This window comes from Myiozetetes cayanensis, unplaced genomic scaffold (assembly GCF_022539395.1).
Source record: "Myiozetetes cayanensis isolate MyiCay16 unplaced genomic scaffold, myiCay2020 scf16, whole genome shotgun sequence".
Lineage (NCBI taxonomy): Eukaryota > Metazoa > Chordata > Aves > Passeriformes > Tyrannidae > Myiozetetes > Myiozetetes cayanensis.
Window position 1 is genome coordinate 9,898,024 of NW_026087270.1, and position 14,690 is coordinate 9,912,713.

At 49.7% G+C, this 14,690-nt stretch overlaps 1 protein-coding gene across 1 annotated transcript in view; it reads right to left on the reverse strand.

Moving 5' to 3' along the window:
• The window catches only part of ZFHX3 (zinc finger homeobox 3), a 128,744-nt gene that overhangs the window by 68,066 nt on the left and 45,988 nt on the right, over nucleotides 1-14,690 (reverse strand). The window contains 1 exon segment of the mRNA XM_050311187.1: nucleotides 13,520-14,016. Coding sequence (XP_050167144.1) covers nucleotides 13,520-14,016 — 497 coding nt within the window.

Below are 14,690 nucleotides of genomic sequence, written 5' to 3' on the forward strand. Positions count from 1 at the left end.
GTTTTAGCAATTCTGGATCTGCAATCCCAGTGGACAGCCTGCAGACACACACACAGGGTAAATGAAAAATACCACAGAGGCAGCTCTGATCAGCATTAGGAGCATGTACTGACCACTCCAATTTAGAAATAAAACAGAAGCAGCAAAACCATTTCTCGGGAGCAGCGTCCACTCAAGTAGAGAAGTGTAAAGAGATGTCAGATTTCTAAACCTTGTTTATGAAACTGCATGTGTAACTGGTTACTTCAGCAGCCCCAAGATTCTGCCAGCCCAGAGTCAGACACTTGGATAGGCCTATCTGGGCACTGCAGTGCATGCACCAGAAAATCCAGGGAGGTCAGAGCCAAGGAGGTGTGAAAAACATAACACCAAGGTTCCTGCTTTGAGGGACCATAAGAAACACACAGAGGCAGCCACACCTGTCCATAACACAGCCCCCATGACATGAAAACACCATCTACAGGACTCCAAAACCCTTAAATCTCTCCCATCTAAGGGCACAGCATGTCCAAGAAGCTGCTCTGGGACAGCCAGTCCCTTCTCCAAAAAGGGAGAAAGGACTTGCAGCATCTGCTCCATTTCCAGCAATGATGCCAGTGGTCAAAAGCCAAAGCTAAGTACTGTCCTTCATCCACGGGTGGGTCCTGGACTCAGGTACCACAGCACCTGCCCTTGCAGCCATCCTCAAAGGTACAACCATAGCTCTAATACCACACACCTGTAGGTAACACCCCAGAATGGGGTTATGGAGCGGTCCCATGAATGCTGTGGGCCCAGTGATGGAAATCAGATTTCTCAAACTGGGACACCTTCTGGCTCTGTGCTGGAGAGGAAGTAAGTCTCATCTGAAGGCATGAAGGCATCTCCCCAGCAGAGTACCCTGCCCTCTGCTGACCCTGCCTAGGGACACTCCTTACACTGGCACATGTGTGAAGGTAACAACAATTTTCTGGACCAGTTCTCAAAAAAACATAACAGAAGGCTGACCCAAACTGTCAGGACCTGCTGAATTAGGAGTTTTTCTGCGGCACAGGCTGGGGGGCGGGAGGGTAGCTGGATGGGGACGGGGCTGTGACGAGACCCAGCAGGAACCAGACAAGGTGACAGACACAGCTCCTGCAGCTGGCCTGGAGACACCAGGAACAAGGAGCAGAGAAGTCCCTCGCAGATGTGGCCAGCTCTTGCCCCACAGAGGAGCAGGGAAGCAGCCGCACGCAGAGGGACCCAGGGGATGCAGCAGGACCCTGTGGGGTCTCTGGGGCTGTCTGACCCTGCAGCCGTGGGTGCTCTGAGGCGGCCGTGGCTGCGCACGCCTCGAGAGCGGTGCCGGAGCTGCGGACCCGTGCCAGGCACGCTCGCTGCTGCCGGGAGACGAGCACTGTGCTCCTTCCCCACCAAAACCCCCGAGGCCTCCCGCGTGCGCGCTAACCACAGCCCTTTGAGAGGCTCGTGTATTTACAAACTGAGGCATGTTGAAATCAAAGGGGATACCATATGACATAATTCACATTAAAATGTCAACAGGCTGACAATTTATAGAGTCAATCCACTGGAGGTGGGGAGAACTAAGACGCGGTAATTGTTTAATTCCCGCTTAAACCAACAGCAGCTTCACCTTCAAAGCGGTGCTGTGTGCAGGGCCTCTGGCTGCTGTCAGCCCCAGTGCCAGCCTGGCCCTTGGCCAGCATGGAGACAGCAGCCTCAACCATTCATTGGCCCTGGGCACAGGAGAGGGATGTGGGATGTTGCTCCGATAAGTGCAGCTCCAGCCCACCCCACAGCAAATATTCACCATCAGCACAAGGACAACTGGTTTTTCAGGAAGTCAGAGTCCCTATGGTCAGGGCACTGGTGGCTGCTACCACACTAGGGCATGGCACACTTTCTCCTCCAGTGGGAACACACTGGGTGAGCACTCCAAGGGCACCAGTGAAAGAACAAACTCACACAGTGCCTGGCACCACACGGCCCTGACCCTGCAGGGACCAGCAAGCACTGTGGCAAGGGAACAAGGAGTGTCCCAGCCTCAAACCCCCTCAGGGCACATGTGAACATTTTACCCCAGGTACATGGCAGCAGCTTTGCCCGTGTCAAAATCAAATTTTGTGAGACACAACACCAGCCCCCTCAGCGTGCTGACATCCCCTGCCCATGAACAGGCTGCTAGCAACATGTCTTGTAGCCTGCAATAAAGTATAAGGAAGGCGGGAGAGGGAAATGTGCACCACTGGGAGAGATGTTACCTGGATAAACCACAGCCAATAAATTTTCTATAAATGCCAGCTAATGCTGTCCCTTGGAGAGCACTGGGCAGGGACCGCCGGGCTCCAGAGCCCTCGGCACAGCCTGGCTGTCTGTACATAAACAGTAACACCTCATTCTCTCTTCTACCTCATTAACTGAAACGCATTAAAACAAGTGTGCACTGGGAGCAGCAAATGAGACTGTTAAACCAAGCTGATATAATCCTCATCAGCTGTGGGAAATGAGCACACATCCATTACGCTGACTCAAGCCGCCAACTGTGATTCACTGAGGATGCTGAGACCCCAAGAAGACACTCTTCCCCTGCCCCCCAGCTGTACCTCTCCTGCTTCCCTAACACCAGGCAGCTCAACCACTGCCTCCAGCACTGTCTCATGGGGTATATCCAGAGCACTGGGGTCGCGTTCCTGTTCCAGCAGCTCCCCCAGGCACAGAGCAGGGGGCCCTGGTCAGCACTGCAGCCAGTGCTGTTTGAGTCCACTGTGCCCAGAAGGAATCTGCTCAGCGAGAAGACTCTGACTCTGCTAGTATCAAAGTGGAATATAAAAGGCCAAGGCAGCAGAGCAAACCCAGAACATAGGACATTTCCCAATCCCAATTTCAAATGGGGACACTGCCACGCAGTGTGACGGTATGTGACAACTGCAGGGTTGGCCTCAGGTGACTGACACATGTTTGCACCCTGCCCGAATAGTACCAGCCTGCGGAACAGCACAAAGGGGGTGAATATACCACAGCACCCACATGTAAAGCTCCCAGTGCTGACACCACTGTGGTGTCACTCCCCCAGGCTGGTGGCCAGATGCAGATGGATTTTGAATTGGAGGAGTCTCAGCAGAGGTGACAAGAGCTGTCACACAGTGACCACTGACTTTCAGCACACAGGACCAGCTCCACAAGAGGATACAGAACTGCTCCCTTCTCCTGGGGGTCCACCAGGACACAACCCTGCCCTCACGAGTTAAGACTCACTCAATATATTGGAGAAATGCTCATTTTGCCTCCCCTAAGAAGGTAGAGCCAGGAGCAGGGAGTCCTCCCAACGCAGCAGGAACCGGACAGACCACATTCACCTCAGACAGACAGACAGCAGCTTCATGCCCTCCACAGCCTTGGGTTTGAACTATTGACCTCACTGGAGCAGCTCAGGTTTCCAAACTCTCTTTTCTTCACACCAAGCACTGATGAGGCAGGACAGGGTTTCTCTGCCTCACTCCTGGCCTTGTGGTGGGACGGGGTCCCCTCTGCCTCGCCCTCATACTCACAGCAAGAACGTAAACAACCCCTTCAACCCTCATAGCTGCTATTTCCGAGTTTTTAACCCAACGCAGATATCGCATGGTGTTGCCCTCTAAGTGCAGCATGTGCACAGCACAGTCCAGACCCGGCTCCCTGGGACTTGCTCTTCCCTACAGAACACGACACCCTGGGGTCTCCCCGGCAGCTCCCAGCAGCCTGCTCAGGCATTTTGAACGGGGTCCATGAAGTCTGTTTAACCAGCATGATGTGTGCAACAGAATCACAAAGAAACAGGCATTTAAAGTGACATCTGTTGGATTAATTAGCTGTGTAATTAGCCTCCCCTCTGTGGAGACAGGCTTTGTTACTGCTGCCTGAAACTTCCCCAGGTGATTCTCTCTGTATCCATCCTCCAAGCATGAGGAGGAGCAAGTGGGTGGGATGGGGCTGTACTGCTTGCCCAGAAAGAGGGGCAGAGGACAGCCCAGGGGCCACAAGGCAGATGAAGGGCAGTAACTGGCCGTGGGTCAGAGAATCCCAACCACCACATCAATGTGGTGGAACCCAAACAGGCACGTGCATCACCCCGACCGCATTCTGCAAGTCTGCCCAGGGGTGAAAGGGATACAAGTCAGGTGTTTACATCCTGCCCGATTAGATCAGAGCACCTTTGCCTCCTGCACCAGCTCCCCACCTCCCCAGCCTGTGAGCCTTGAGCCAGACACAGAGGGGTCACAGCAGGCCCAAACAGCCAGGGGATATGGCACCCATTGCACTTCTACTAGAGCCACGACAGACTCTGTGGGACAGAAAAATGCCAAGGCAGAAAAATCCTGAGGCAATGTCTAGGACAAAGAGGAAACCAGGACTCTGGGGACAGCTGCACTGCACTGATGGTTCGATAGCCAGATGCAGGTACCTCCTCAGGAATCCACCTCCCTGCTTTAAAGCAGAACGAGAGGGATGGTGCCAGGAGGGGATGGAGCATGGGGCTCTGCCCCACAGCCCTGCACTGTGGGCACTCATCTTTGCCTCTCTGCCGAAGTTACCCGGTGCCAAGGATCTCCCAACAGCTGCAGCCAGGCTTACCGGAGCCCATCCAACCGTACCCGAAGGCACAACTTCCAGAGAACCTGTTGCACAAGTGTAACTTATTGCCTAATTTGACTTGCAGAACTTGGCTGCACGCGTCGCAGCGCAGGGGTAGGATTTTTAGGACTGGCAAGAGGGACCAAAAACACATTAAGGTATTAAGTTATGTATCATGCATACATTATTTATTGTAATTTAATGAATTCCCTATGAGACAGCAAACAGAGAACCTCCCATACTGCTTCCATAGCATTTCTGGGGACTTTGTTACAACAGTTTCTTCAGGAACAAGTCAGTTACCTCCAGAGAAGGATGACAGAACACCCCGCAGCCCGGTGCACTTGCACAACCCAACAGAAACCAGCAGTCCGTGCCATGTCACATGGAACAGGTTGGGGAAAGCACCTTGTGGGTTCCTTCAGAGCTGCAACAACCCCTCCCCCTCCTTTGCCCCGCCAGAGATGGATGCTAATGAGTGCCCATCCATTATTTAATGAGCTTGTCGCCAGCAAGCCTGCAGCTGAAGGGCTGGTGCCTGGCCAGAGCTGGTACCTGACCCTGCCCAATCAGGAAAGGAACTAAGAGCATTTCCGAGGTCTTCGAGGCATATCAGCTGTGTTGAGCAATACACCTGGTCCAAGTAGCTGGACTCAAGAGACAGATATGCAGATTGACAAGAGGCCGTGAACTGCCAACCTTTGGCATAACAAAGGGCAAGAAGATGGGTGAGCCAGCCAAGTGAATGGACAGAGAGACACAGCCGGGAATTGCCAACCTTTTTTTGAACAAAGGAGATGAAGTCTGGTGATGCCAGTCTTCATCTCCTTTGTTCGAAGTGGATGGAAAGAGAGAGGCGGGCAGGAGCTGAAGACTTGGGAGGAAGAGTGAGACTTGACACCTAGAATGTGAGGGGATAAAAGCCCAGAGGTCTCTTTGTCGGGGCACCAGCTCGAGCTTTTGCTGTGTTACTGCACTGGGAATAAATGGCTTTATGGAATGAGACATCTGAGACTCTGCTATGGGAAATCTGGGGTGGAACCGTTAAGGAAACCTGGTCTGACTGTGTGAGTAGGATGTGAGGGGAGTCAAGCAGGGCCCCGTTGGGTCACTGGAGCCACAGCTGTACAAGGCTTCAGTCCCAGCAGTGAAAGTCCCTGGCCTTGAGAGTGTGGCTGCCAGAGAGTCTCGGGAATGCCCAGGCTGGGAAGCTTCCTCAACAACCTGCCCAAAGAGAAACACGACCATCCAAGATGGGAGCATGGAATCCTCAGGAGGAACTACTCGAGTACAGCTCTTCAGCAAACAGCGAGGGCTTTAAGCTCTGCACTGCAATGCCACTCACTTGCTTCAGTCTCACACAGAACTGTCCTCCAGCTCCTCTACCTCCTTGCTCCAGCACTCCTACAGCCTAGCTTGTTCCAGTCCTACCTGCTTGTCTTCAGCTGCAAGAAATGAGGGGATAAGACCCCAACAAACATGCTGTGATAAGATCCTGACAAACATATCAGGATAAGAACCCAAAAATCACTTGGACAAGGCCGCAACAAACAGGCCTATTACCCTGGACAAACCTCTCAGCTCTCTTGCCTGGAGTTCCCTGTGCCAGAGCTGAACCTGCAGGCAGGAGAGTAAGTGGATGCCCATCCCTCTGCTCGCAGGGGCTGATCACCCAGAAAACAATGCCAATCTTTCAGATCCAGACCAGCGTCTCTGACACATTCACCCTCCACGCTCTCCTCTGTGCAGCAGTTACTCCCACGTTGGCATGGGAGGGACAGCAGGTCCCCGACAGCTTATGCCACCACGGCAAGGTCTGCCAGGGCTTCTGTCAGCAGTCCTGCACCAGAGACATGGCCAGAACCACCTTGTCCTCACCCTGAAAGTCTCAACAACAACCATCACCTGACATGGGAAAAATTCCTGCTTGGAAATTTAAATATTCATCCACATGGTCCAAAGTTACCAGGATAAAAGAATGAACCACAAACACAGAGAGAACTGGCACCACACATGGGGAAGGGTCAGATGCACACAGACACCTCATCAACATGACAGCTTGTTGTGAGAGGCCACCTGAGGGTCAGGACAGCTTTGCAAGACCCTTCCTATCCCTCTGTGCTGAGCCTCTCCCTGCTGATCCACAGCTCTGGGGGAATGGGGAGAACCAAGACACCCCTATCACTGCAGCTCTGCCCAAGGGCTCCTACAGAAGCTAGGGAAAACTCAGTTTATATGAATTAGAATAAAGCTTGTCAAGGTGTTCTTCTGTTGTTTGTTTTTCTGTTCTTGTGTTTGGTTTGTTTGGTTGGGTTTTTTAACCTATTCTCACAAATACTTTGAATTCTAAACCTTGTTTCACAGAAGGTTTTTAGCTCCCTGTTTTGGGGAGCTCCTGGCTCCTGCTGTGTGATCATGGTTCCTGCTCCAGCTGCACTCTCCCTCCTTTGTTATTCACGTTGCTTTTACAGGGCGGCTTCTTTACTAAGCCCCTGGTTGCACATGGCTCAGCACTTACTGGAAAACTGTTGAAAGAAAAATCTAAGTGACTGAGGCCCATAAATAAAACATAGAGCAAGCACTGCTTGCTCTCAGCAGTTCTGATTCCAGCCCTTTCAAAAAGGAGCATAGAGAAAGAGTAAGTTCTGTGATCCTGTACTAACGCGCTTTGCTATTGAATACCTAAAGGAAGGTAAGAATCTGCTTACAGGAAGGGTGACAGGAAGGAGCAACCCAGCACTCAGAGGCATGTGCAGCCCTAAGAGGGAGGTCTGAAAGGGTTAAACTTATAGTGAGAGCTTTTTACTTTAAAATACTCATCAATCCCAACAGGACGGAGAGTAGGGGACTGTAGGGGTCTGTCCTCCTCACGCTGGCAGTTCATAAGCTCATCTTTCATTACAAGTTTATCTGAGACTAGAGGATGCAGATTTGAACTAAAGGTTTGGAGACTAAAGGTTTGGAGACCAGCTTTAAAAACAACTTTGTGGGGAAACTTAAATGGGTGTTTCCTTTGTGAAGCTGCCATTGGAATGTAGCTTAAAACCTTGTAGGAAATCAGCTCAAAGACCCTCATACACTGTAATTTAAATGGGCTTCAGGCACAACTTGTGTTGCTCAAGAGTGTAATTTGGAACTCTGATGCTGCATCCATATTCCAAGAGATAAACTTGCAAAAATAAACCCAAAACACAGTGAAAGCAGACAGCGAGTAAATCAAAGGTTAACAGCGCTCTAAATCTCCTAAGCAGCAAGACAGACTTGCTGTGGGCAACTTGACCCCAAGAACCCAAAAAGGCAGAGCTGGAAGGAAGTTTGTGATAAAAATCAAAATCCAAACGTGTTTTCTTTTGCCCACGACATCATTTGGGTATTTCAGAGCTGAATCAGCCCAGCTCCTGGCAGCTATGAGTGCAGCTCTCCAGCAGATCTGGGGCCAGACTTTTCCTACACTGAAGTCCTACAGGAAACATCTCCCGTCTGCCAAGTGGTGGGATGAGAGGACTGTCAGCTCGACCCTACTGTAGAATTATGGCAAGACTAACTCACACTAACCCAAAAGGAACAGTATTTTAATGAAACAGCAATTCTCATGAACACTCAAATTTATGAAATTCACAAATTCTCCAGCCCTAGATTCCTGTGTCAAGCCAACTCCACAAAGTCAATGGTTTTTGCCCAAGTCATTTCAGCCAGCTGCCACCCCTGCTACTTTCTCTGGGCATCTACTGATTTGTTTTTTTAAGCCTTCCTAAAATGAGCTAAACTGAGCACAGTACTCAACGATCAGACAAATCGAGGATTTACACAGTTGCCATGTTGTTGACTTGCCTTTCTGCTTCCCACTGATCGCTGCGGCACTATCGTTAAAGAGACTGGCAGTGATTCCACATCTTGCTCACAGGAAGAGCAATTTTAAACCTTTTTTTTTTTTTTTTTAATGGGGGAAATAGGAGGAGAAGCTGAGACCACCCCACTAGGGCTGTCTGCCCTCCATGCCTCTAACACTGTGACACTAAATTCAATCAAACAGTTCCTGTGAAAGCACTTGGTGTTGTGAAGTTCTTCTTCAACTGTCGTAGCTTTACTTCTAAGTGGCCCATACACATATAAGGTATTTTTATATATATAATATTTAAAAAACTGTAAATGTATAAGGTAATATACATATTATATATATTAAATATATTACCTTATATGATTTCTAAGCTTGGTTTTCACGCCATTTTTGCATCATTTACGAACACAGAACCCCCCTGTATCTCTTCAATCTTTTTTCTTCATCGTGGAAAGTTAAGTTTTTATTTCACCTTCTGTTTCTCATCCTTCACCTCATTACCCATGCCCATACCTCTTCCCCAGTGACAATAACAACATATTTGCTAAAGATCTGTTCATGAAGAATCTTGGCAAAGGCCCTGGGAAACCCCCCCCCGCCCGTGCAGCCCAGCCCAGCCCTGCCTGTAGCCTGGCTGGTTCCTTCAAACAACTGGCTGTGCTGCAAGAACCTTCTCTTTGAAAAGTCTGCCTTTCCCCTTCCTAATCCATATGCCTACTAAGACTCTTCTAGTACAGTTTCTATCCATTTGCTGACTTAATGCTTTGCAGTTTCTGGCCCACACTATTGCCAGGAGCCTCTGTCCCTTCCCATGGGTTTCTTCAGAACTCTGCAGAGCAGAGTCTTGCTCACCCCAGCGACTTCTTCCTTCGTGGGTACCTCTACATGAGACCACCCTCTGGGATTTATCCTACATACAGAGGCATCTTTCAGTTCTGCTCTGAAACACACGCGAGAAGGATTCTCTCCTCTTTCCCATATGGTGGGCCCACTTCCCTTTCCCTTCTCCCCATGACATACTTTCCTATTTGATCACCTTGGACTTTCTGTGGACTTTGGCTGGGTTCCCCCCCCAGCTCTGTTTTCTCAGGGGTAGTTACATTTAACACCTAAGGTGGTTTTCAGTAATTCCTCTGTGACCCACACACATCACACCCTTTACTGTCTCCACCAGCAGCTCACCCATTTTCATGTAGTTTTAACCTCAAGTTAGTTACTATTACATTAAATGCTTTTTTGGTCTGTTTCTATTATAGAAGGACATTGAATTTGAATGCATTATCATCATCATTCCATAACTACATCTCATACAATGTTCCATGCATCCTCTGGGATTAAAACTTTCTGGGGATTTTCCAACATGTTTCTTTGAGTTGATGCTTTGAGCATCCTGTGGCCAGTGGAGACAGGAGCTCCTGCAGGAGAGGCAGGATGGGACACACTGCTCCACTGTGAAACTGGGGACCCACTACCTTCTGCTGGGTGTGCAGCTGCACCTCCTCCTTCCCTTTCTACAGATCAGCTTTGCTTCTGCCTGAGTCAGCACAGATCCAGAGTTTCGTCACCGCTAGCACCACGAGCACTGATAATAAGGAGTCGTTTTCCTGCACACTCTGCATCTCTAGCTTACAAAGAGCCCCTATGCAAGGCACCATGTAACCCAAACTCTCTCCTTCAGACTCCCTATTCCCTAAAAAAGTGAATTCAGCACTTGGAAAGACTGAAAAGGAAGACACTGAATGAACTCATTGAAGGCGCTTGCCGGCAGTCTGGCCAGCAGCGTGTTTCTTCAGTAGTTCTTTGTTTAAACTTCTTCTGAGCTGCATGTTTTGAACTAGAGATTTTCAGGAAGTTGTAGGAAATGTCCAAACCTGGCTCTTGCTCAAGGAGATTAATTCCTTCTGGAAATTCCACCTGTGGAATAGACACCAGGAACTCATGCCCGACCTCTTCCAGATGTGGGGAGTGCTGCTCTGCTCCACTCCTAGTCTCACGCTCTGTGGTCACGATAAGACAAGCCTTGGCTGTTGTTCCAGGGAGCTGCACTTGTCTCTGCCTCTGCTCACAGCCACCCCCATCACCCAGCCCTGGCCATTCCATGTCCATTGGGCTGCCCCAGCTACAGGAGGAAGGGTCTTTAAACCCTTCATCTACCTCAAGCCAGAACACCCACCTCAGAAATGTAATGACACATATTGAGAACAGTGCTCTCGCTTCTTCAGGATATAAAACCCTCCTAGCTACCTGAGGAGGTCAGCAGTCATGAGAGAGGCATAGGTGCCCCAGTAAGTGCCAGATAAACAACAGGATTTCCGGTTTAGTTGCAGGATTTTAGGGGTACAGCAAGGAACTGGGAGAACACAGCAATAAAGGAGAGGTTACCAGACCCTTCCAGTATCTTGCCATCCCTGTCCCCTAAACCCACATAGGGAAGAGGCCTGATGGAAGCTATTGCAATGTGCAGGGCAAAGATGGCAGCAGAAGACCAGACCTTCTCCCCTGGCACTGAGAGCGCTGTAGGAGAAGACTAAAAGCTTCACCCGACTACGGGCTGACAGTGTCTCCAGATCACATTTTTTGGCAGCAAGTAACACTGACAGAAGTGGCTCTTGGGCAATGCAAGCAGCCAATAACATGTGATTTAGGAGGAAAATGGCAAAAGCAGCAGAATAAGGAGGATTGTGTGTGATAAGCCCAGTGTGCGCTCTCACCCAGCAGCATCTGGAGAGGATTTTCTCCAGCAGGCAGGGAAGAACTCGATTACATCCAGTTAACTGTGCTCTAAACTGATTATGCATGTGCCAGGCTAATGGATTACATTAGCAAGAGGAAAAATAACATCCAATCAATCTCAATTTACTGCAGACCACACCAAGGCCTGAGAGAAGAGAAACCATTCTGTGAACTCCCCCCACTCCCGCTGCATCCCTTCAGCTATCAGAAGAGACATGGCATTACAGCTGCTCTGAGGACTGGAGAACTGTGCTGGAGCTCGTCTGATCCATGCCTGATCTAGAGAGAGGCTTTCCTATTAAGTCAAACCCTAATTCCAGCTATGCTGGAGCAATCCACCCCTCCACTGTCCTCTGCTCCAGGCTTTATCCAGCCATAGCAGAAGGCCAATATATGGAGCGTCCAAGGGAATCCATTCCTCTGAAACTCAGCTGGTGTTTCACTGCTGTCAAAGGCAGCACAGGGCTGTAGCAGCTATGGAACTGCCCAGCCTTCTCACGAACCTGAAAATTGACAGTTCCTCTTCACTTGCCTGAGGGAAACATTCCAGGAATCTTTATTACAAGCATCTGCACCTGTCCCCCAACTTTGGTAAAATTTTTTTCCCCTTGGCTCTTCTTTTTTCCCTTTTCCTTCCCCTCACAGTGAGAGAATTCTAGTGCCCCAACTGCTTCTTCCCTAATGGAATCCACTGTAGATTAAGGGCCTGGATAAAGAATTTTTAAACCTTTGCAATGCATTTTTAAAAGGGCAATATGATGTATTAAAACACACAATAGAGCTTTCAAACAACTCTGCTGTACCCCAAACTGACCTCCACAGACAGAGGAGATTCAGTTCCTCAGCTGGGTTTTTGAAGTCTCACTGGGACTCTCCTGCCACCAGTTACTAAGGTGTGTAACTCTCTCCTGCACACCGGAGAGCAGAGGTGTAGGTGCAGACCTGACCATTCCTGGAGCTAGACTCTGCTGGGTGAGGCTTGATCCCAGCTCATGATGGAACTGTCACTGTCACAGCAATCCTGGTCTGAAGAGCGAGCTCAGAGAAACACAACCCCGCCTTTGAGCAGTTCCCCACCACCTCCAGGAAGGTTTAACAAGCACAGCTCAAGGCAAACCTTCTATGATGCTCATGGTTTGTCTTTTTCCTTCTGAATCTTCTGGAACTGCTCATTACTAGGAAAAAATCCAGGAGTTTTGAAATCTTATGTGTCTGCGCCGTGATGCGGGTGGGTACTGCACAGCTCAATGTCAAGTCTTAAGTTCCCATTACATAAAGAAAAATTTTCAAAGAAATTAAAAAGCACAAGGTACAGTCTGTGTATATATAAAGAAACCTCATCACATTTGAGGGAAAGCAGGAAGAAAAGGATGAGGACAGAAAGAATATAAAAATACCTGTGAGGAATGAGCAGACAATGAGCGAGAGAGCACGTGTGAACGGAGGGGATGCGGCTGCTGAGATTTATGGCAATTCGTACCTGATTGTTCATACTAAAGCCATTATGGGATGATTAGAGAAAAAGGTGAAGCTTTAAGTCCAGTGAAAATCAATAGAAACGTCTGGAGCAATTCTGCTGCACGAGTGAAAGGACTATTTACTGTATCCGGAGCTCCTCTTGGGTTACAGCCCACAGGGTTCAGGCCAGCAAGGGGAGGGGGTTGGGGACAGGAGGAATGAGGCAGGAAAGAGAAGATGATTATAAAGACACCATGGAATGAGGGGAGGTGGGAGGAAAACTAAAGACAACAAGATGGGAGCGACAGCCCAAATGCCACTGTGGATGAAAACCTGCAATGCCTCCATGTGCACGGCCACGCACGTGCACGCAGCTTCTCTTCCAGACTTCCCCCTTTCCCAGCTTCCAGCAATGCTTTGCTTACAGATCCCAGCACTAATGTACACAGAGCGTAACAGTACAGTGACAGCAGCCCCCTCCATCCCTCCCCTTCCCTGCTCCATCCGCCCAGTGCCGCGACCAACACACTCTGACTGCAGCAAAAGCCTTTGAGTGCCCATGGAGTGACAAACTCCATATGGGAAAGAGCCAACAAACCACCGGCAAATGCTGCCTTGCACAACATTTTCAAGAGTAACTGTTCAATTTCTATTCAGAAGTATCACATCTGCAGTGCTGTAAGACACAGAAGGCCCCTCTGAATCACTGTGATGTGAACACCCAATGGCCTAAGGCTTGGACAATCCCAGTCGCTCCCAGAACACAGGCTGAAGAGCTGTGCCACCACTGAGACAGAGTCCCATTGGAGAGCCCATCTCCAAAGGGTCACAATCCACTGAGGTTCAACACAATTTTCCTTGGAAAATGCAGGAAGATGAAGCAAAGCCAACTCTTACCTTATAGAGCTTCAGGCTGGCCTCATGCCTCGAGTTCACGGTGTGAAGACGCAGCTTCTCCAGACTGTTGGTGTAATAATCGCACGCGTTGCATTTCAGATGGACTGGGTTCCCAATGGCCACACACTTGAGCCTCCACTCGTTGGCTTTGCCCCCCTCCTTGATGTGTGCCACCAGCTGGTACTTCTGCACGTGTTTGTCCGTCTTACAGTGGAGCTGAAAGTTGGCCTTGAGCTGCGTGTTGTAGCGGCAGAGCTTGCACTGGTACGAGTCCCCCATCACCGCCTTCCACTCGTCCTCGGGGAGGCTTCGCTCCACGTTCATGTGGAGGCCCAACATGTCCAAATTATCTGTAGTGAACTTGTTGCACACAGCACACTGGAAGAGCTTCAGTGACGGGTCGTTCGTTTGCGTGAAACTCTCACCCAAGTTCATGAGCTCCTCAGACACCAGCTGTCCACCACCTAACCGCATGTCCAGCGGGATCTCTCCACCCACTGCACAAAGAAGAAAGAGAAAAAGAGGTCAGAAAGGTTGAATTCTTGCCAAAAGAGAAACACAGAGCAGAACGTAAGCTGCTCCCAGTGCAACCTGTGTACCCACAAACACGCAGTGAAACCACATGCAGCTGTCCCTCCACTCACTCCTCTGCGTTGCTGGTCAGCTCCAGAGCTGAAGGGAAGTCATCACAGCCAATGTGGAAGGCTGGGAAAGGACTGCAATGGCCCTTGTTACCCACCTGCTGAAGGATCATCCCGCCCTCTGCCCATCAAAGGTGGCAAAAAAACCCCTGTGGACTTTCAGATGAAGAATTCTGTAGCACCAGACTGGAAGTCTCCATAGCCACTTCAAGAACAGCATTAACACTTTATTCTGTTTTTTCTTGCCTACCTGGAGAAGCAAATCTTACTTCACACAGTGCGTGAGCACAGTCCCTGGCAAGTAAAACAAAGGCCAACAGTCACAAGCCCAGGTGACGGCAGCATCACGGGGAGATCACCGCACTGCCAGCACTAGTCGGCAACAGAGCAGAACGTGGCACGTACAAAAACCTCCTGCAAAGTGCCACTCCTGCACTATTAGATCTCATCTCTTGTCTGAGAGTTCAAAATGGTGAAGAATCTTCTAAAATCAGTGTTGATGAGGTAAAGACAACAATTAATAGCGAGAG